Here is a 22,148-nt window from a genome sequence, read left to right as displayed (position 1 = left end):
TTTGTCCTTTCCACCCCCTACACACACATACACACACACAAACATGCTCTAATTATAATCATTTGGAGGCCTCCCTCCCCCAAGCTTGGGAATGTGCTGAGAGCAAAACTGTGGATGCAGGGGCTCCAGCAGAGCAGGGGAGCTGACCTCTAACAGCAAGGAGCCAGCCAGCGAGCCAGCCAGCGCCCTGATGGGATGTGCTCCCTGTGCTCCACCGGGAAGCCTGCTTTGTAAGAGCACTGACTAGTGCGGTCTAGGTTCCTCTGAAGGCTTGGCAAGAGAAGGAAAAGCCAGGGGATAGCTCAGAACCTGCTTGGATACTAACTGTCCTATCAGCAAGGGAACAGAGACTGGAGGTCCTCCATCCTCAAGGCGTGTGACATCACTCTCAGCATGGATGATGGGTCTAAGTGGGTTGATCCCAGCTTTGGTATTCCTCCATGACATGACGTGCTCTCTACCTTAGAGGAAAGGCAAGGGAATCGTGGGCTGAAACAGAGTACCAGTCCAGCAATATCCAAACAATTCAACCTTCCCTTAGAAATGCTGATTTAGCATCTCTCTGCCCAAAGATTCTAATCAGTTTGCTACTTTCCAGAGACCTGACAAGTTAGGGAAGTTTGCATGGGTCTTAGCTAACTATGGTCCAAACAGAAAAAGTAGGGGAGAGTAACTATGGGAAATAAGGTGGAAAAAGTCAGCAGAGATTAGAGAGGACAGAAGTCTGGGGCAAAGGTAGGAAGGCCTAAAACCCGAACCAGACAGTTTAAATTTAAATGCTAGTTTTTAAAATTTTTTAAAGATTTATTTATTTTATTTATATGAGTATACTTCAGACACATCAGAAGAGTACATCCGTCCCATTACAGATGGTTGTGAGCCACGATGTGGTTACTGGGAATTGAACTCAAGACCTTTGGAAGAGCAGTCAGTGCTCTTAACCACTGAGCCATCTCTCCAGCCCCTAACATTTTTTTTATTTTGTTTTTTCAAGACAGGGTTTCTCTGTGTAGTCCTGGCTGGCCTTGAACTCAGAGATCTACCTGCCTCTGCCTCCAGAGTACTGGGATTGAAGGTGTGTACTACCACCACCTGGATTTTTTTGGGGGGGGGTTGGTTTTTTTTTTTTTTTTTTGGATTTGGGTTTTTCGAGACAGGGTTTCTTGGTATAGCCATGGCTGTCCTGGAGCTCACTCTGTAGACCAGGCTGGCCTCGAACTCAGAAATCCGCCTGCCTCTGCATCCCAGAGTGCTGGAATTACATGCGTGCGCCACCACCGCCTGGCTTTTTTTTTTTTTTTAAATAGACATGATTTCACTGTATAGTTCCAGGAACTTGCTATATATGTAGACCTGGCTAGCCTCAAACTCAAGAGCTCTGTGTGCTTCTATCTCCCAAATGCTGGAACTAAAGGCATATCCTTCCATGCTTTGCCTTAAAACATGTTACTCATGTGTACATGTTGTACACATGATGTTGTATGTATGTATTGGTGCACATGTCATGTGCATATGGAGGTCAGACTGGAGTCTGTTTTCTCTTCCCAACTTTAAATGGTGTCTTAGTCAGGGTTTCTATTCCTGTATAAACATCATGACCGAGAAGCAAGTTGGGGAGGAAAGGGTTTATTCAGCTTACACTTCCACACTGCTGTTCATCAACAAAGGAAGTCAGGACTGGAACTCAAGCAGGTCAGGAAGCAGGAGCTGATGCAGAGGCCATGGAGGGATGTTCCTTACTGGCTTGCTTCCGCTGGCTTGCTCAGCCTGCTTTCTCATAGAACCCAGGACCACCAGCCCAGGGATGGCACCACCCACAAGGGGCCCTCCCCCCTTGATCACTAATTGAGAAAATGCCCCACAGCTGGATCTCAGGGAGGCCTTTCCTCAAGGGAGGCTCCTTTCTGTGATAACTCCAGCTGTGTCAATTGGCACACAGAACCAGCACTGGGACCTGGGAACTAAACTCAGGTGACTAAGCTTGCACGACAAGTGATTTTGCTTTTCACTAGCAGTGTGGCTCTGGGCCACACCGAGTCTCTGTGCTTCCGTTTAAAAAATTCTCCTGAAACTGGAAACGGTGCTGGGGAGATGGCTCAGTTGGTAAAACACGTCTTGAAAGCCTGAGGAACCAGGTCCAATCCCCAGAATCGCCATAAAAAGCCACATGCTTTCCAATCCCATGGATCCCTGCTGGCCAGCCGACCTTGTCTACATGGTGAAACCCCAACCCCCACCCCCAACCCCACCCCCAGGAGTCCCTCCTGAGGACCACTGCCTAAGGTTGTCTTCCCCTTACACCTGCGCACACATCCATCCTCACTGAGGTGAATGAACCTTGTTGTAAATGAGGTGGGGCCGGTGGTGAGGGTAATGGCTTAGCAATTAAGAGCACAGGTTGGATCCCAAAGGATCCAGGTTCAGTTTCTCATTCACATGACCATTGACAGCAGTCCGAACTCTGGGCCTAGATACCCAATGCATCCATGTGCACCAGGCACACATGCAGTGCACGGACATATGTGCTGACAAAACATCTGCACACATAATTCCAAACAAATTACATTTAGGATCTTGGGGAATGGTACAAATGTTAGGAGTGTGTACTGTTCTCTCGGAGGGCCCTAGCGCAATCCCAGCAGTCACGTGGCTTGCCTATAACTCCTGCTTCAGATTTGCTGCCTCTGACCTCCTCGGACAACCACACTCACATGTACACACATGTACACACATGCATCCTTAAAAATAAACCTAAAAAAAATTCAGTCTGAATGTGGTGGCACACATTATTAATCCCAGCACTTATGTGAAAGAGATGCAGTGATCTCGGAGTCCAAGGCCCAGCCTGGTCTACATAATGAGCTTCAGCCGGCCAGGGTCACACTTGAGACTCTCTCAAAAAAAAAAATTGTGGGCTATAGAGATGGCTCAGCGGTTAAGAACACTGACTGCCCTTCCAGAGGTTGTGAGTTCAAATCCCAGCAACCACATGGTGGCTCACAACCATCTGTAATGGGATCTGACTCTTCTGGAGTGTCTGAATACAGCTACAGTGTACTCATATATAATAAATAAATAAATCTTAAGAAAAATTCTTGGGCTGGAGAGATGGCTCAGTGGTTAAGAGCACCGACTGCTCTTCCTGAGTTCAAGGAAGGTCCTGAGTTCAAATCCCAGCAACCACATGGTGGCTCACAGCCATCCGTAATGAGATCTGATGTCCTCTGCTGGTGTGTCTGAAAATAGCTACAGTGTACCTACATATAATAAATAAATAAATCTTTAAAAAAAAATTCTTTGCCTCCATTTTTGGAATGCATTAAAACTGCAGTGTTAGAAATCTTCCCATGGCTTTCCATTACTCAGAGAAAGATTATTCTTTTTTTAAAAAATTGTTGTACAGCCAGGCAGTGGTGGTGCACACCTTTAATCCCAGCACTCAGGAGGCAGAGGCAGAGGCAGAGGGATCTCACATCTGAGACCAGCCTGGTCTACAGAGCAAGTTCCAGGACAGCCAGGACCATACAGAGAACCCCTGTCTTGAAAAAGAAAAAAAGAAACAAAAAAACCTGTCTCAACCAAGGCAGAAGTTGAGTATTGTTTGTCATCCAGAGGTCTGTCCTCTAGCCTCCATATGCCTACACACACACACACACACAAACAAATATATATGTATTTTTTAATTTATTTTTTTAAAATAAAGTCTGACCACATGACTAAAATCCCAAAACTTAGGAAGTTGAGGCAGGAGGATTGCTACAATCTGAGGCCAGCTTGATCTATATATGGTACAAAGTCTTGTTTCAAAAAAAAGTCATAAATTCTGCCCAAACCATGGCACTCGGAAGGCCATGCGCTTTGGCCGTGTGGGTGAGGCGGGAGACTATGCGGTGGTCTCTGTGTGTGCGTCATTACTGCTCTTATTAGTGAGCCAGGCAGCTTTATGAGGTGGGGAGGCTGGCGAAACAGTGTCTATCAAATGCAGACATCAAGCACTGCAGTACCATGATGAAATCTTGTCATTTAATTAGATTCGCCACAAAAAGCATTAATCTTGGCTACCTACCCGCCGCCCTCCTCCACATAGCCATCTGCCTTTGTCTGCACAGCACAGGAACCCGGACGCGCCTCCGAGACTCATGGGAAGGACAGCAAATGGGCCCAGCCTCCTCCACACCGTGAAGCAACATGAATAAAAATATTTTACGAAGACTTCTGCAGAGCTATTATCTTAGGTGGAGGAAGGGCAGAGACAGAGGTGGGGTGTGGTGAGGTCTAGGATCTCTTAGAGATCAGAATCTGCCTGAGGAGCACAAAGCCCGTGGTTCACCCGGAAGGGGGCTGTGTCAAGGGACTGGGACTGGCTAGGCCGACGTTCTCTCAAGTGTAACATGACATAAGGGAGGCTAACAGTCCTTCTCCTCCTTTCCCCTTCTCTAGTTCTAGACAGTGGGTGTGGAGCTCCTGAGGGAAGACTCAGTTCTCCCAGGGTTCCATCTGATTCCTGGCGCTTCCGGCAGGCAGTGAGGGGGCCATCTCCCCAGGCTCTGCCTGTTCCATGCTCAGGGCTTCTTCTCTCCACCTGTGAGCACCAGAGCCTGTAAGATGTCGGACAGCGACACAATGCCCTTGACCACGTCATGTTCATCCACCACCACCAGACGGTGAACCTGGCATGGAGGAGGAACAATAAGTATTGTGAATGGTAGCTTCAGGTGGGGTCACTGCCACAGCCCCGGCCCTCTCAGGGCCGCTGCCCACTGGTTGCTCGAGGGCAGCTAGCTACCTACCTCTGCTTCTACCAGCCGATTAATGATGGCTTCCAGAGTCTCATGCAGGTAGCACTTGAGAACACCCTCAAAGTAGTGTGACCGATGCTGCAGGGCTTTTGTCACAGACACATCTAGGTTGTTGTAGGTCTTTTCTGCTGCCAAATTCTGGAAGTTGGTGGGGAGGGGCTTTGAAAGGGAGTCAGTTTCCAAACCCTGGACCAACCCAGCCTCCCTAGAGGGATTGAGGGCACCCCTTAGCTCTGCTCACGAGCCATCAGTTCTGTCAGCTTGTTCAGGTAGGATTCAAGCCAAGGCTGAGGAGACCCCTTCTGCTCCCTCTCCACATCCAACACCCCTCCCCTTCCCTACCTCCCAGCCCCTCCACCACCACTCACAATCACATCAAACTTGGAGTAGATGTCCACCACACGCCCTAGGGAAACAGAGGCAGCTCAGGAAAACAGAACAGAATGCGGCAAGCAAAGCTCTCCCTCCCCATGGGATCCCCTTCCAGGATGGGCTGCGGGGAGAGTGACCCGAGCCTGGCCGCTCTGTCTTCTTGGCCGGCCGCTCACCTTTCTCATCCACCACAGGCAAGGCGGAGACTCGATGCTGTACAAAGATGCCCAGAGCCACGTAGACGGGCGTGGTAGTACGGACCATAGCAATATTGGCATAGGTGCCAATCTGTAGCTCTTGCAGAGACTTAGACATGAATTCTGGCTTGGGGAACTCGGTGATCTGAGAAAGGGGGCATCAGCTTTCAGGAGCTGTCCTGGTAGAGCGTGAGGTGCCAGGTTCCATCCTCAGCACCAAAACCACTCATCTGTCAGCTCAACCTTCAAGGCCCCAAACTGCTGTGCATGTGTCTGCAGTTCAGCATATGGGACGGGTGATGGACTGAGGTGTACTTACAAACAACTTGAGGAACTTGAGGATCCGCTTGTGAGTGAGGATGTACAAGGTATTGCCTGACTCTGGGTCAATAACTGGAAGCCTGTGGATCTTATTTCGAATTAATGAAGAGACAGCATCAAACAAGCTGTGAAAAGGTGAAAGATCATAGTTAGGTTCCACAGGGCTAAAGCCAAGCTGCACACTGCCCTTAAAGTGTGTTTATAGCCAGAAAAAAAAACCCTCATGGTCAGTGCTCCAACAGACAAAGTGCTGTGTGTGTAGCTGGGCCTGGTGACGCACTCAATGCCTGCCTGCACTAGGACAGAGGAGCTGTAAGCTCAGGACAGCCGGGGCCCTACAGGAAGATCAAGGCTAGTCCTGGCTAGTTGTGAGTCGTTTTCTGAAACAAACGCACGCATGGCAGCGTGCACCAGGAGGAGTCTTTCTTCTCTCATGTCCCTGCCCTCTGGGTCTTCAGGTGTTTAGGGACAAACAGCAAACCAAGACTCACCTGGCACTTGGAGAAATGCAGACGAGTGGCTTAGAGGAGTCCTGCAGGTACACCTCTGAAGAGAACAGGGGGGGGGGGGTCACAAAACACTGCCAGGTAAGGCTTCCCAGGACACCCTCCACCCTTTCCCTGCCGAGGCCCGCCCATACCTCTCCAAGTCTCTATCTTGTGCTCCTCCAGTTCATAGATCTGCACCTAGAAGCAGAAGCGGAGATCTGAGACTCCATCTCCCCCTGCATTAACTCACGGAGCTTTGCCTGGAGGGGAAAACCAGGCCCAACGGACCCAAAGGCAGGGGCTGTGGTTTTTGGTTTGGAGACTCAGGTTCCTTACCAGCGCTGATTTATAGTATCGGTGCAGAATATTGATGAAGTCAGTGATGGTCAGCATGCCTAGGAGCCAAGACGAGAGCCCTCAGCACTGCCCAGAGCTTTTCTCCCCGACCAGCAAAGGATGCCAATAACTGTATTCCAGAAACTTCTGCTTACCCACAAAACTCTGCTTCTTACTATCCCACAAAGGAGCGGCACGCACACCATTAGTCACCAGGGCAAAGAAGGCTTTCTTTACCTGTGGCCAAGAGAGTAATGTCCTAATAGAGGGCACAGCTGCGAGGAAGAATGGGGTTGGTGTGTGGGGAAGTATGACGTATGCTGACAGGCTTTGGACCAGCATGGCTGAGGAATGCAGGAGAGGGAAGGGCTCTACCCACCTGCAGCGAAGTGTCAAACACGACCAACTTGGAGCTTGTGGGAATCAGGTCATAACAGCGATGAGACTTCATGAAGGAGGTATACACACTACTGTTCGATTCTGGGGTCTCTGCACAGGGTGCAAAAGTTGGTGCATTTCTTTTATGTAAGAACTCACGATCAAAAGAGACAGAAACCAAAATGGCTTTTTGTTTCTCAACTCTTTTTTTCTTTTTTCTTTTTTTCAGTTTTTTTTTCCGAGACAGGGTTTCTCTGTGTAGCCCTGGCTGTCCTGGAACTCACTCTGTAGACCAGGCTGGCCTCAAACTCAGAAATCCGCCTGCCTCTGCCTCTCAGAGTGCTGGGATTACAGGCGTGCGCCACCACTGCCCGGCCTCGTCTTTTTCATTAGAGTATTATATATATAATATTGTAGCCCTTCATTTACCTGAGATAGAGTCTTGCTAAATAGATTATATATATATATATTAGAAGCTGTTTAGCATATTTTCATTTGCTTTATTCTCAATGAAGATGAAGTTTCAAGCAAGCGTCTTTAGATTTGTTGAAGACTTGCAGGTGGAGAACTCATGGTCCAGGTGAGGCCATTTCTAACAATACTAAGTGTTCAGTTAGCTTGGCCAGAGCACTGAGGGCCACCCTGTGAGTCAGGAATCCAAACAGCAGAGCCTGCCTGGCTTTCCCTCCACTCTTCTGGATTTGTGCATTTCCAGTTTTTTGTTTGTTTTTAATTGTAAGGAATTGTAGGGGTTTTTTAAAACTGTGCTTTTTGAGGGGGTGGGTTGTTTGTTGGGAATGGCTGCTTTACTTGTACGCCTGTGCACACGTGTGCCTGGTGCCTGCCGCGGCCCTGGGACTTACTGACAGCTGTGAGCTGCCTCGTGGGAGCTGTGAATCGACCAGTGGCCCTCTGGAAGAGCAGCCAGTGTTCTGGTGCTGAGCAAACTCTCTAGCCCTTCATTTACCTGAGATAGAGCCTTGCTATCTAGTCCAGCCTGGCCTCGAGCTTGTAGTAATCTTCCTGCCTTCGTTTTCCAAGTGTTGGGATAGCAGGCCTGCAACACCCTGCCTGCAACACCTTGGCATAGTGGTTTTAACCGCTTGCAACCGCTTGGCAGTCTGTGGTTTTAACCGCTTGCTCTAAACTAAAAAGGCGACCCTTCACAACAGCATTCTAGATTTTCTTGAAAAATGGGGAGAAAAGGGTGTGGAGGGGTTAATGATGCATTATTTTAAAAGTATATTGTAAAGAACATGGAACTCTCTACGGAGACCAGGCTGGGCTGGCCTTGAATTCACAGAGACTCACCTGCCTCAGCTTCCCAAGTGCTAAGATTAAAGGTGTGTACCCGTGCATTCACCCTGAATCTCGGAATCCTAACTGGTCTATTAAGTAAGCATTGTCCTCATGATTTAAAGGAGAAAACATGGGGGCTAGAAAGAAGGCTCAGCAGTTAAGAGTCCAGAGTTCAATTCCCAGCAACCACGTGGTGGTTCACATTGTTTTGTTTTGTTTTACTTGGTTTTTTCGAGACAGGGTTTCTCTGTGTAGCCCTGGCTGTCCCAGAACTCACTCTGTAGACTATGCTGGCCTCGAACTCAGAAATCCGCCTGCCTCTGCCTCCCAGAGTGCTGGGATTACAGGCGTGCGCCACCACCGCCCGTCTGGCTCACACTATTTGTAATGGGATTCGATGTCCTCTTCTGGTGTGTCTGAGGACAGCAACAGTGTACTTATATAAATAAAATAAATAACTAAATCTTTTAAAAAAAATAAATGAGAAAACATGCAGATCAGTTAAATGAACTGTTCAAGGTCATATCACTGAGTTAATTCTGTACCATACTTCCAGCACCCAGCTGATTAACAACAACAACAACAACAGCAACAAAACCCCCGCTATCTAGCTGGCAGTGGTGGTGCAGGTCTTCGGTCCCAGCATTCAGGAGGCAGAGACAAATAGATTTGTGAGTTCGAGGCCAGCCTATTCTACAGAGTCAGTTCCAGGACAGCCAAGGCTGCACAGAGAAACCCTGTCTCAAAAACACAAACAAAATATGATTTCCAGTAACTTTTCTCTCTCTCGGTGCTAGGAAGCAGACCGGCCTTGTAATGCTAGTCACACACTAAACCCTGCACTACCCCAGCCCGTGATGTTTGCTCAGCCTGGTCCTGAACTCGATAGGAAGCCCAGACCCATTCTGGCCTCTCCAGTGATGGGACTGTGGGCAAACACCACCACACATGGCTCCTGTCAGTTTCATCAAACTCATGTGTAGCCACAACAACCCTGTCCTGACCTTTCTGCCTTATCTCCCACAGGAATGTAATAACGCCCCCAGCCAGCAGAGGGAGTATTTCTTGAGGGGACTTAATGGTGCTCTGTTTTTTCTTTTCCTCACAGTTTATTTATTCTTTGTGTATGGAAGTTTTACCTGCATGTATGTCTCAATATCACAAGCATGCCTGGTGTCCTCAGAGGCCAAAAGAGAGTATGAGATCCCCTGGGACTGGAGTTACAGATGCTTGTGAGTCACCACATGGGTGCTGGGACCTGGGTCCTCTGGAAGAGCAGCCAGCGCTCTTAATCACTGAGTCCTCTCTCCAGCCCCTTGTTTTAGTGACTCAGGGGTCTTGCTATATTGACCATGCTAGTCTCAAACTCTCCTGCCTCAACCTCTGAGTGCTGATCATGGGTGTGTGCCCCATACCCAGACTCTCCTTATTCCTGTGTCTTGGGTGACGTGCTTGCACTGGCTTTTCTGACTTAATTTTCCTTTCAATCACTGCCTTCCTGACAAAGACAAGCAGTTTCAAAATGGCCAAGCACCTCCCGTTCTGAAGCCCCCCTCCTTCCAGGAATCAGAGCTGATGCTGTTACCATTTTAACCCTTTAGAGTAAATATGTCCTAGCTAAGTAAGAACCTTTTCCTTGGGGCTGGAGAGGGGCTCAGTGGTTAACACCACGTATTGCTCTTCGGGAAGCCCCAAGTTTGATTCTTAGTACTAGTCATCAGATGGCTTACGAGCACCTGTGACTCCTTCTCCAGGGGTATCAGACACCTCTGGCCTCTGTGGACACCTGTACTCTGATATGCGTGCTGGCAGACACACACATACACTCACAATTGGAAATAATAAAAAAATAAGTTTAGAAAGAAACATTTTCTTTGGCACTATCATCCCTGGAGTTAACAGAGGTCTCATTCTTTTGTGTGTGTGTGTGTGTGTGTGTATATACATATATATATATATGATATAATTTCTATATATAACATTCACAATTGATTCACTCTCCAATTACTTAAATCTCAGAAAATCCAGAATTTGGAATATTGGAAGGTGTCTCTTCTGACCTGCCACCTTGGGGCCTCCTTCCCTACTGTCCAGGGGCATTCCACACCCTTCTGTTTGGACTCTTGTTTCTTATATCCCTTCTTTGCACACTTTATTATTGCTCCTTTGTTTTGAGAGAAACACTCTTCAGTACCTCCCTGGGGAAGGCGCATGTATAAAAGGACGTGTTTGGGGCCTGTAAGATTACTGTTGTACCCCATCTGTTGGTTTATAATTTGGTTGGCTACTGACTGCTGGTGTTTTTCAGCTCTGGGATGCTGTCACCGTTGTCTTGACTCGCCCTTCCCTCTGTCAGGCCGTTATTCTCTTTCTGTGACATAGGATTTAGACACTGGGATTTCCACACTGAGCCTCTCAGATCTGCTGGGGACTTTCTTTTTGAGACAAGGTCTCTCTGTGTAGCCTGGCTGTCGTGGAACTTGCTATGGAGACCAGGCTGACTTCAAACTCACAGAGATCCTCCTGCCTCTGCCTCCCGGGTGCTGGGGTTAAAGGTGAGTACCACACAGGGCTCAGCACGCCCTCTCACTTGAATGTGCAGCTTTTAAAAAAATTATTGTATGTATCTGAGTAGACTGAAGCTGTCTTCAGAGAGAGCACTGGATCCCATCACAGAGAGAGAGCACTGGATCCCATCGCAGATGGTCGTGAGCCACCACATGGTTGCTAGGAATTGAACTCAGGACCTCTGGAAAAGCAGTCAGTGCTCTTAACCGCTGAGCCATCTCTCCAGCCCCATCATCAAAGCTTTAGTTACCTTTTCTGTTTGTTTCCTTGTGGCACAGGGGACCACTTAGATCACCTTTTAAAGACTTTAAAAGATATCTTTAGATGTCTGCTAATCCTTGGTTTAAAACAGGATTCAGGGGCTGGGGTGGTGGTTCAGTGATGAAGGCCTTACCTCAAGTGTCAGAGCCTGTATGAAAGTGTGATCAAGTCCTAGTCCAGGCAAAGGACCCCAGGGCAGGCTGGCCAACTAGACAGTAGTAACCATTGAGCCCTAGGTTTAGGGAGACCCCGTCCCGGACAGTACAGGGGAGGTGGAGATACAGACTGAGGGAGGCCTGTCATCACGTTCGGGCCCCCACATGCTAGCACGTATGTCCCTGGCACTCACACGCAGGGAGAAACAGGATTCAGATTCTATATTTGATCCTTTTATCTAGAACATATCTTCAGTTCAAACAATTGAATACTGGCTGGCTCTCTAAACGTGTACACAGATCTTCCGCCTGTAAGCCACTGTGGGCACATCTAGGACTTGCACTTGGAGGTTTTCCCACCGAGGAGTCTAATGATTTTTAATTCTGAGCCTGGAAGACTGTTGTCTTTCCTGCTAGTATTCTGGAAGCTGGATTTGGAGGGCAGGTGGGAGGGCTCAGCATTCAGCACAGTGTAATTCTGGCTCTGGTTTTCAGGGCAGTATGTAAGCCCCTCTCCCTCTCCACAGCCCCAGCATTGGCCTGGGTGGAGGGCTGCCTCAGCTCAGCAGTGTGCAGTGAGACACTGGGTCTTGGGTGTTGGCGTCTCGTGCTTTCAAGCTTTCGTTACTACTCGACTCAGACCAGCTACGTCATCTCACTATCTCCCACGTGCTTCACAGCTTCCAAAATCCATTTCTTATTTTTGTGCATTTGCATTTTTTAAAAGAAGTCCTCTAGGGTGGCTGTGTGATTGTGTATGTGCCTGCGTGCATGTGTGTACATGTGCCACAGCATGTGAGGAGGACTGTGTGGAGGTGGTTCTCTTCTTCCGCCCTTACATGGGTTGTGGATAACAAACTCCCGGTTGCCAGGCTTGCATGGAAAGCACCTCTGTCTGCTGAGACATCTCAGCAACCCAGGATTTTAACTTTTATTTTATGTTTGTGGGTGTTTTGTCTGAGTCTATGTTGGCCTGTTGTATGCATGCAGTGTCCGTGGAGGCCAGGAGAGGGCATCGGATCCCCTGGAACTGGGGCTACACAAAGACAGTTGGAGCTGCCTGAAGGGTTCTAGGAATGGAATGGCATCTAGAAGAGCTGGTGTTCTTAATGGGTGAACAGTCTCTGAGCCCCTGGTGTTCTTAATGGGTGAACCGTCTCTGAGCCCCTGGTGTTCTTAATGGGTGAACCGTCTCTGAGCCCCTGGTGTTCTTAATGGGTGAACCGTCTCTGAGCCCCTGGTGTTCTTAATGGGTGAACCGTCTCTGAGCCCCTTGTTTTGTTTTGCAAAGGGCTGAAGTGTGTGTGTGGGGGGGGGGAACTGAATCCACCATGTTAACTGGAAGACTCACATGGTTTTCAAACATGAAAACAGACCTCACAGATACCAAGACATGGCTTTGGATACCAGATGAAGATATGCTACCCTGAGTTAGGTGCTGCTATCATGTTAAGCCAGAAGCCCACACACATAATGAATTTGGGTTTCCCAGTTTTAAAAATAATTTAAATCAGTTTCCAAATTTAAAAACTCTACAGATTTACATAAAAATCCAAATTCTCAGCTTCGTTACAAAAATGAAATCTGGCAAAAATAGGTCTTAACTGAGCAGATACAGATAGTAGCTACCTCCTTGTAAGGAGACCTGGACGGTGCTAGGTTGTCGTGGTTACCCCACCTCATCTAGAGGATCTACACAAACAAGCTTGAGCTTCTGCCGCCTACCTTGGAGCTCCCGCAGACATGCTCAGAAACATACAGCAGGCATGGAGATCATGTGCAGTACTCCATTATAAAAAGCATCTTGACGGGCTGGAGAGATGGCTCAGCGGTTAAGGGCACTGACTGCTCTTCCAGAGGTCCTGAGTTCAAATCCCAGCAACCACATGGTGGTTCACAATCATCCTTAATGAGATTTGATGCCCTCTCCTGGAGTGTCTGAAGACAGCTACAGTGTACTTACATATAATAAATAAATCTTTAAAAAAAAGTATCTGGATAATATAACATATGATAGCATTGATTTTTGTTTTATTTATTTATTTTTTGTTTTATTTGTCTTGTTCTTCAAGATAGGGTGTGGTGGCTTGAATAAAAATGGCCTCCACAGATTCACATTTCAATGCTTAGGGGAGTGGCATTACACTCATGTACTACTGTTGGGGTAGGTGTGGCCTTGTTGGAAGAAGTGTGCTAGGGTGGGCTTCAGGGTTTCAAATGCTCAAACCAGAGCCCCCATCCCCACCCCCACCCCCACCGGCTGTCAGAGTGTAATACTCTCAGCTCCCTCTCCAGTACCATGTCTGTCTGTGTCTCACAATGTATCTCATGACAATAATAGACTGAACCTCTGAACTGTAAGACAACGCCAATTAAATATTTTCCTTTATAAAAGCTGGCATGGTCATGTTGTCTCCTCACAGCAGTAGAAACCCTGGCTAAAACACAGGATTTCTCTGTGTAGCCCTGGCCGTCCTGGAACTCAGCCATCTGTCTCTGCCTCCCAAGTGCTAGGATTAAAGACATGTGTCACCATGATTTTTTTTTTAACACCACTAAAGCAGAATAATTTAAACTTCTTGTAAAAAACTCATACAAGTCTTAATAATACGTCCTCGGAATTTTTAGATACTAGACTGTTTGTTTGTTTGTTTGTTTTTTAGTTTTATGTTTCTGTGCATTGGAGTGAATTTTTGAATCCTATTTTTCCCGTGCCTGTAAGTGAATGAACTTGTTCATGCATGTGCGTGTACAAGTTTAAACGATGTTGAGTGTCTTCCTTGATAGGTCACTCACCCTCCACCTCAGTCACTGAGTAGGACCTCTCACTAGTTCTGACCTGTCAGTCACTGAGTAGGGCTTCTCACTAGTTCTGACCTGTCACTGAGTAAGGCCTCTCGCTTGGTCTGACCTGTCTGCACAAAACACTTTGCTCTGGGATCCTCCATCTTTGCCAGGATTATCAGCCATGCCTAATGTACTTTTATGTGAATTCTGGAAATTCAAACTCCAGTCCTCACACTTTTTAAAGTAAAAGCCTTCCTATTTTAAACCAAGGATTAGCAAACATCTAAAGAAAGTGTAGGGGACAGAGAGATGGCTTAGTGGTTAAGAGAATTTCTTGTTCTTGTCTTCTCGCCACCCACAAGGCGTTTCTCAACTATCTTAATATTCCAGTTCTAGAGGATCCAATGCCCTCTCCTGGCCTCTGCAGGCACCGTCACACACATGGGGCACTGACATACATGCAGACAAAACACTCATATGTATAAAAGAAAATTGGGGGGGGGGGGTTAAGACAGGGTTTCTCTGTGTAGCCCTGGCTGTCCTGGAACTTACTCTGTAGACCAGGCTGGACTCGAACTCAGAAATCCGCCTGCTTTTGCTTCCCAAGTGCTGGAATCAAAGGCATGTGACACCACTAGCCGGTAAAAAAAAAAATTTTTAAGTATAAAAAAAGTAATCCAGCTGGATGGAGAGGTGGCTCAGAGGTTGAACGTGCTGACTGCTCTTCCAGAGATCCTGAGTTCAAATCCCAGCAAGGGAGGTACCACCCACAATGAGCTGGGCCCTTCCCCACCAGTCGCTAACTAAGAACAGGCTCTACAGGCTTGCTGACAGCCCAGATCTTATGAGGCATTTTCTCAATTGAGGGGCTCTCTTTCAGAAGACTCTAGCTTGTGTCGAGTTGACACAGGAGTAGAGAGCACTGCTACAAGCCAAAGTTAAGCTAAGCCAGGCCTGGTCTACAGGAGACAAAAGTAAAATAAAATGCTAAGATACTCGGGAGGCTTCGTGTAGGAGGCCCACAGTCTACATAATACGAGTCACAGGACTGAGAACCATCAACCCCAGGGACACAATCATGAGCTGATGGGTGTAGAGGTCAGGAGGAGGGTGCCAGGGCCACTGTCACTGTTCACCTATTCCTCCCAGGCAGGGCCTCTCCCTGACGCTGGAGCTCACATCATCTCTGTAGCCAGCAAGCCTTCTGTCTCTGTCCCCTCCGAGTCTGGGATGTGGGAGGAGTGAGATGCCGGGCTTATTATGGGATTCGATTTCTAGTCCTCACTATTGCACAGGAAGAGCTCGAAACCCTGAACCATCTCTAGAAATTTCTACTGTCTCTATTTTAAACTTTTCAGAAAATGTATCTCTCTTTTTTAACATACATTTATTTATTTAGTATATATGTATACAGTGTTCTGTCTGCATATGTGCCTGCATGCCAGAAGAGGGCGCCAGACCCTCATTAAAGATGGTTTGTGAGCTACCATGTATTTGCTGGGATTTGAACTGAGGACCTCTGGAAGAGCAGTCAGTGCTCTCAACCTTTGAGCCAAAATGCATGTCTTAATACAACAAAGATGACATATCTCAGGAAGAATGAGGGTGCTTCTGATCCTTCCCCAGAGAGGCAGCAAACTGATTCATTCACTCATTTGGGGACTGGGGTGTGAATCTAAGGTCTCACATGTGCTAGGCAGGCAAGTGCTCCACCCCTGAACTACACCCCCCAAAATCCTGCCTGTCCCTAGGAGAAACCCAAGAGACTGGAAAGTGCCACTGAGGTCAGGCCGGGCTCTGGCTCTCACTTCGGTTTCCTTTACTTGGCGGGTTTCATGGTAAACATACCTTGAAAGTGTTCATTCTCTAGAGCTGGGGAGCTCTCTGCAGCAACCTGGAAGACAAGAGAAGTACAGTCACCTCGACTGAGACTCCATCTTAGCGCTACATTAGGAAAAGGCTACTTGGAAGACTTAAGTGGGAACATCATCATGAATTTGAAGCCAGGCCAGCCTGGGCTACATAAGCAAAACTCCATCTCAAAAAGAGAAAGAAAAGAAAAGAAAAGAAAGGAAAGGAAAGGAAAGGAAAGGAAAGAAGGGAAGGGAAAGAAAGAAAGAGAAAGAAAGAAAGAAAGAAGGAAAGAAGGAAAGAAGGAAAGAAAGGGAGATAGAGTGGTGGCTTAGGGAGATAGAGTGGTGGCTGGTGAACTAATGATCTCCCTTACAAAGCACTGCAAGAAATATTAGTTCAGGTGAGGATGGTGGCACCCACCACTTGGGAGGGTGAGGAAGAGAGGATCAGTTTTGAAACAAGCTTTAGCTACACAACAAGTTTGAGGTTAGCCTGGGCTACACGAGACTCTGCCTCAACATTCCCTGGAAAGAACAGAGGAAACAGATTATCTCATTTAGCTTTTTTTTTTTTTTAAAACAACTCTGAGGTAAACAATGTTATTAATAGTAGAACAATGAGACTCAAGAGTCAGTAGGTAACCTGTCCAGGCGGGAAGGCTGCCAAAAGACAAGGGAGTAGGAGGGGCCTGAACACTGCTCTGTCCTCATACAACACACTGCCAAAGGAACAGTAGGGCTTGCTTGGTTGGCTGGTTATTTAAGGTAGTGTTTCAACATGTAGATTATGCTGCACTTAAATCCTCCGGCCTTATCTGTCATACCTGCCGTCAGGATTACAGGTGTGCATTACAAAGAAACCAGAACATCGAGTCTAAACCAGCTGTGGCAGAGCATGCTTGCAATCTCAGTGCTCTTGGAGGCAGATACAGGGGCATCATAACAAGTGTGAGATTAGTCTGGTCTGCATAGGCTAGCCAGGGCTACAACAGTAAAATTCTCAAAAAAATCCTAAGGCAAACACAGATTTAAGACTAAAATATCTGAGCTTAAGGTTGGTGCTGAAAGGTTCTCACAGATCTACTTCATTAAAACAAGAGCACATTCGGCGTGGTATTACATACCTCAATCCCGGCACTAAAAAGGCAGAAGCAGGGGATTACAAATTTGAGGCCAGTCTGGGCTATGATACGGACTTGAGACAAGCCTCAAACCCACGTGAATGCCCTAGATAACACGGCTTTCCCCAAACACTCAGGAACATAGCACTGGAGCCATGGTCATGCCCCTCACTGCTGCGAGAGGGACATGTCGGGGTAGATCCAAGCAGCGCCCCATCCCCCCACCCAAAGCTGAATGATAAGGACCGGCTGCAACTGGGGGCTGGACTTCTCTCAGCACCCTTGGGAATCAAAGGGTTGGTGGCAGAGTTTCCTTTCCTGAGAAAGTCTGGGATTAAGGCGATCCTACACAAGCCAGCTTTCACAGAGCACTCTTTGAGCGGAGCCTTCGGAAACTGTGTTGCTGTCCGGGAAGCAGGGTCGCCAGTGTGTACGGTCAGTCACACTCTGGCTCCGTCTGCTCTGGGTAATGTGCCCTACATAAACTTGAACATGACTTCTAGGTTACAGTTTGTGTAGAGACAGGAAGTAAAAAGCCTGGTGTTGAACCTAGAGAGACAGCTGGGAAATGGGAGGGGGAGGGGGACAGGCTGGGAAGGGGGGGGGGGGGACGGACGACAGCCCTAAGTGTCTTTCTAGGATACTGGGTGGGTAACTACTTCTCTCTCTCCTCTGGGCTTGATAAAACTATCAGTCTACTCTGGCATTTTTTGGCAAGGTTATCAGAATGACAACAGCCTCATTGTTTAAAACTAGAGAGTGTGGTGAACTGGAGAGATGGCCCAGTGGTTAAAAGCACCAACTGCTCTTCCAGAGGTCCTGAGTTCAAATCCCAGCAACCACACAGTGGCTCACAACTATCTGTAACAAGATCTGGCTCCTTCTTCTGGCATGTCTGAAGACAGCTACAGTGTACTTACATATAATAAATAAATAAATCTTGAAAAAAAACAAAAATAAAACTGGAGAGTGCACTTTCACAGTAAAGATGCACACTCAACAACAGCTCTCGTGCTCAACACAAAGGCACAGAAGCAGCTACTTCTGCAAGTGATGGCACCTATCACATAAACACAGGACACGGTGCTACAGTTTATTTTGCACATTATCTATGGAAACAGATTATAAATTCCCAGAAGCCTTCAACTATCTTATAATTTGTACTTGACTCCCCTAGCATTGGGCACTGTACATAATTTACAGTTAAAAAAATCTCTCATAATGGTGTAAACAGATATGAACAGAAAGCTAAGACCAAGAGATGAAGGAGATGCCCAGTTGGAGATACAGATATCATGAGAGTTGGCCACAGTGCTAGATCCTTTTCTGTTGCTGTGGTGAAACTCCCGGATAGAAAGCAATTTGCAGTTTAGGGGAGGGTAATTCCAGGAGACAGCCCATCCCTGTGGGAAGGTCAGAGCAGCAGGAACCTCAGGCAGCTGCTGATCGCATGCAGCCAAGACCAGAGAAGAATGGACGGACATATTCATGTTTGCTTGCTTGCTGCGCGGTTTCCTTTCTCCACTGTTATACAGCTTTGGACCATCTACCTAGAGGATGGTGCTGTTCACAGTGGGCTAGGTCTTCCCACAGCAGTTGGCTAAAACAATACTCTACAGACATGCCCATAGGCCAACCAAATGTAGATAGATAACTCCACCTTGAGACTTTCTTCCCCGGTGATTCCAGGTGGCTTCAAGCTGATAACACTAACAGTCAGACACAATTAAACACCACAGAAACAAAACACCATTTCATCCTTCTGGCCTGTTTCTCCACAAGTGGGAGAGTTATGGCCACTACCCTCTTCCTTTAATAAGAAGGGGCTGAGCCAGGCAGTGGTGGCACACGCCTGTAATCCCAGCACTCTGGGAGGCAGAGGCAGGCGGATTTCTGAGTTCGAGGCCAGCTTGGTCTACAGAGTGAGTTCCAGGGCAGCCAGGGCTATATAGAGAAACCCTGTCTCAAAAACACCAAATCTAGAGGAAAAAAAAAAAAAAAAAAGAAGGGGCTGAGAACTCTGGGTAGTTGTGGACAACTGTATTCCCAGTGCTCAGGAGGCGCAGTTAGAAGGATTAGGGGTTCAAGGCCAACCTCAGCTACAGAGGGACTCCAAAGTTAGTCTGTGCTACATTAGACCATCTTAGGGAGCCCAAAATATAGTACTGTACCACCACACATGTGTAAAGTATTATTACAGAGATGGAGGCCAGATCAGATGCTAAGACAACTGCTTTCCAAACTCAAGGTGTGTTCCAACTACACCTTACAAAGGCTATGTATGCACATTCTCTATGGAAACGGATTATTCCAGCCACACCTTACAAAGACTATCTATGCACATTATCTATGGAAACAGATTATAAATTCCCAGAAGCCTTCAACTATCTTATACTTTGTATTTGCCTCCCCTAGCATGGGACATTGAACATAATTTACAGTTTTTTTAAAAAATAAATTCTATGGCTTGTAATACTTTAATACAGAATATCTGTCCTTCAAGCCTGTCTTAGCCTGTGACTTTTTCTTCTTCAACGCAACTCTGCCATCTTTCCAGTGTCTGGGACTGTAGCTCTGCATTCCTTATAGGTAAGACAGGTTTTCTAGGTCAGAACTGTCTGTCCTAAGCCATCTGTTTTCACAGCCCTGACTTGGGCTCTGCTTCTCGCTCTGCACCACCAGTAAGCTTTCCAGAACATTCATCAATGCGAATGCACTGGAATGCTGAGCCTTGGGTGTGCAAGGGGAAGAGTCCTCCAGGAAGCCACACCCCATCTGCCCAGCACGCCTGGCCTTAGTGTCCCTGCTCCACATCCATCGCCTCCTTGCTTTAGACTTTGATCAAGTTCTCTAGCCAAAGTAGCTCATCTGGAGAAAATTTCACATTCAACCGCGTTAAAAAGAAAATACTTCCCAAGGCTTGTGAGATGATTCAGTGAATAAAAGAGCTTAGCCCATAAGCTGGATGGCCTGTGTTTGATCCCCAAACCTACACTAGGGCAGAAAGGGAAAAGCAACTCCAGAAAATTGTCCTCTGCCTCTATATTTATTCCATGGCATAGATGCACCTTCTCCCACCCCAGTCTGTCTGTCTGTCTGTCTCTCTCTCTCTCTCTCTCTCTCACACACACACACACACACACACACTCACTCACACACACACACACACACACTCACACACACACTCAAAATAAAATAAAATCAAACAAAACAAACCTTACTTTCTGAAGGGGTTTAGTCTATTCACATAAAGCTGCTAAGGATATTCTCAAAAGCACATCCCCGCCTTGCTCATAAATCTCCCACTGGTCCCCTTACTACACAAGCCCAAGTTGTGGGCTCATGCCCACACTGATGCAGAAGATAGGAGCTACCTACTGAGACCCTGTCTCAAAGAAAAACGTGTGTGTGTGTGTGTGTGTGTGTGTGTGTGTGTGTAAAACACTTTCAACTTGGTTTTAGCCAACTTTTCTTACAGCATCGTTGAGCCATGAGCCTGGACTCTGCTCCTAGGCTCATAGTAATTTCTCCTTCCTTTATTCAGGTGTCTGTATCCTAAGGCAGTACTTACTACAGTCCACCTTAACTAACAGCCTTCCCCGTACCTCTCAACAGGATAATTTCGAAACATACAGAAAGGTTGCTTTTAAACTACATACTCACAGTTTATTATTTATACTTATGTAAATAATACACTTACAAGTTAAAACATGTGTTGTTTTAAATTTAATGTAATCAGACTACTTTTGCTGAAAATGCTTTCTCTGTAGAAAATGAAATTCCTGGGCTGGAGAGATGGCTCAGTGGTTAAGAGCACTAACTGCTCTCCCAGAGGTTCTGAGTTCAATTCCCAGCAACCACATGGTAGGTCACAACCATCTGTAATGGGATACGATGCCCTCTTCTGGTGTGTCTGAAGACAGCGAGACAGTGTACTCATATACATGAAATAAATAAATATTAAAAAAAAGAAAGAAAAGGAAATCCTTGCTTAGATGACCACTTGCAAGCCATCTTACCACTGTCTCTTTCCTTCTTTATAAATTAAGTTACACTATTCCTCTGCAGACAAGGGGGGGGGGGCGGGGAGGGGAGATTTACTTCAGGCCAAGTAACTGACTCAAAGAAAATGAGAAAAAAAAATTCTAAGAGCGAACTTGTAAGTGTTACACGGATATACGTGGGGGAAGACAAACGCCAAGTGCCCTCAGAAGATACTCAGTTAAAAACTACGGAGCAGGAAGTCGATGGGAGGGCCTTCGGTGTGGCACAGAAAAGCTCCTGTGAGGTAGGTCAAACAAGTAGCAGATAACCTACAGCATCTGTAAGAGCCGACGAGGATCTGCTACCATTGGTCACCACTGCTCGCCAAGACCGAGCTGTCAACATGCATGCATAGCGTCACTGATCAGGACACGACCTAAACTTGTCCAAGGGACACAGTGGCCTCCTGGATTCCTTCCTTCACGGAAAACTCAATTCTCGGGCTTATTAAAGGAATGGAACCTCGCTGGATGCAGTATAGTCTTTGAGGTGTCCATGCCAAGAATTGCTTAAGCAGTCGCACAAACGAGGTCCTGGAGCGTTCTGCAAGCCGGGATCGCTCACCTAGTAAGCGTGATCACAACCCTGCTCTCATGCAAACTTCTGAAAGGACTTGAGGCACTCAGAAGCAGGCGGGCCAAGATCATCGCGGTGTTCGCAGGCTCCAAGCTCACAGCCGGCTCCCTGTCTCTGAGTACCGCGGACCCTAGGCGGGCACGGGTGTGGCCCAGACCTAGGAGAGGCTCCCACCTAAGCAGAGGAAGGGGAGTCCCGGACTCCAGCGCCAAGTGGGGCCCAGCCCTCCCTGGCTCCTAGCGGGGGTCTCTGGCTCCACAGCGCCCCCCGCCGCCCTCCTGCGCCACTCACCGACTCCATTGCTAGCGCCTGCCAGTACCTCAGCTTGGAAAGCTCCCTTGCAGTAGACCCCGCCCCACATCCGGTACCGTGCGCCACTTCCGCCTACGTCACACCCCAGCCCAGGGCGGAAGGCGGGGAACCCACCCTTCCGGCCGTGGCTGAGCCTGGCTTGGATAACCTTCCTCCCCCAGCTCTCCGGGACCTTAAGATCTGGCCAACGGCGAGGGTCATGGGACAGAGGCACTTGTATTTAAAATGTTCTTTTTTTTATTTATCGTTTAAAAACAAACTTTGAAGAAGCAAAATCCAAA

General features: G+C 47.4%; 1 protein-coding gene across 2 annotated transcripts; it reads right to left on the bottom strand.

Moving 5' to 3' along the window:
- Positions 1-3,671: 3,671 nt before the first annotated feature.
- On the bottom strand, positions 3,672-21,955 carry Prkag1 (protein kinase AMP-activated non-catalytic subunit gamma 1). 2 transcript variants are annotated; one of them, XM_052160229.1, is made up of 12 exons: positions 21,847-21,955; positions 15,810-15,855; positions 6,893-7,002; positions 6,669-6,750; positions 6,514-6,572; positions 6,330-6,375; positions 6,181-6,235; positions 5,688-5,814; positions 5,348-5,513; positions 5,168-5,205; positions 4,791-4,937; positions 3,672-4,670 (listed from the first exon to the last, which is right to left on the bottom strand). In XM_052160229.1, exons 1-12 carry the CDS (start codon positions 21,853-21,855, stop codon positions 4,563-4,565), a joined length of 993 nt encoding a protein of 330 aa, XP_052016189.1. In that variant the 5' UTR covers positions 21,856-21,955; the 3' UTR covers positions 3,672-4,562. The 2 variants fall into 2 exon arrangements, with proteins under 2 accessions (XP_052016189.1, XP_052016190.1); XM_052160230.1 differs by lacking the exon at positions 21,847-21,955 and adding an exon at positions 21,544-21,755.
- Positions 21,956-22,148: the final 193 nt, after the last annotated feature.

This window comes from Apodemus sylvaticus, chromosome 17 (assembly GCF_947179515.1).
Source record: "Apodemus sylvaticus chromosome 17, mApoSyl1.1, whole genome shotgun sequence".
Lineage (NCBI taxonomy): Eukaryota > Metazoa > Chordata > Mammalia > Rodentia > Muridae > Apodemus > Apodemus sylvaticus.
Note: the sequence above shows the minus strand (reverse complement) of the source record. Positions and strands in the feature narration are given on the sequence as shown.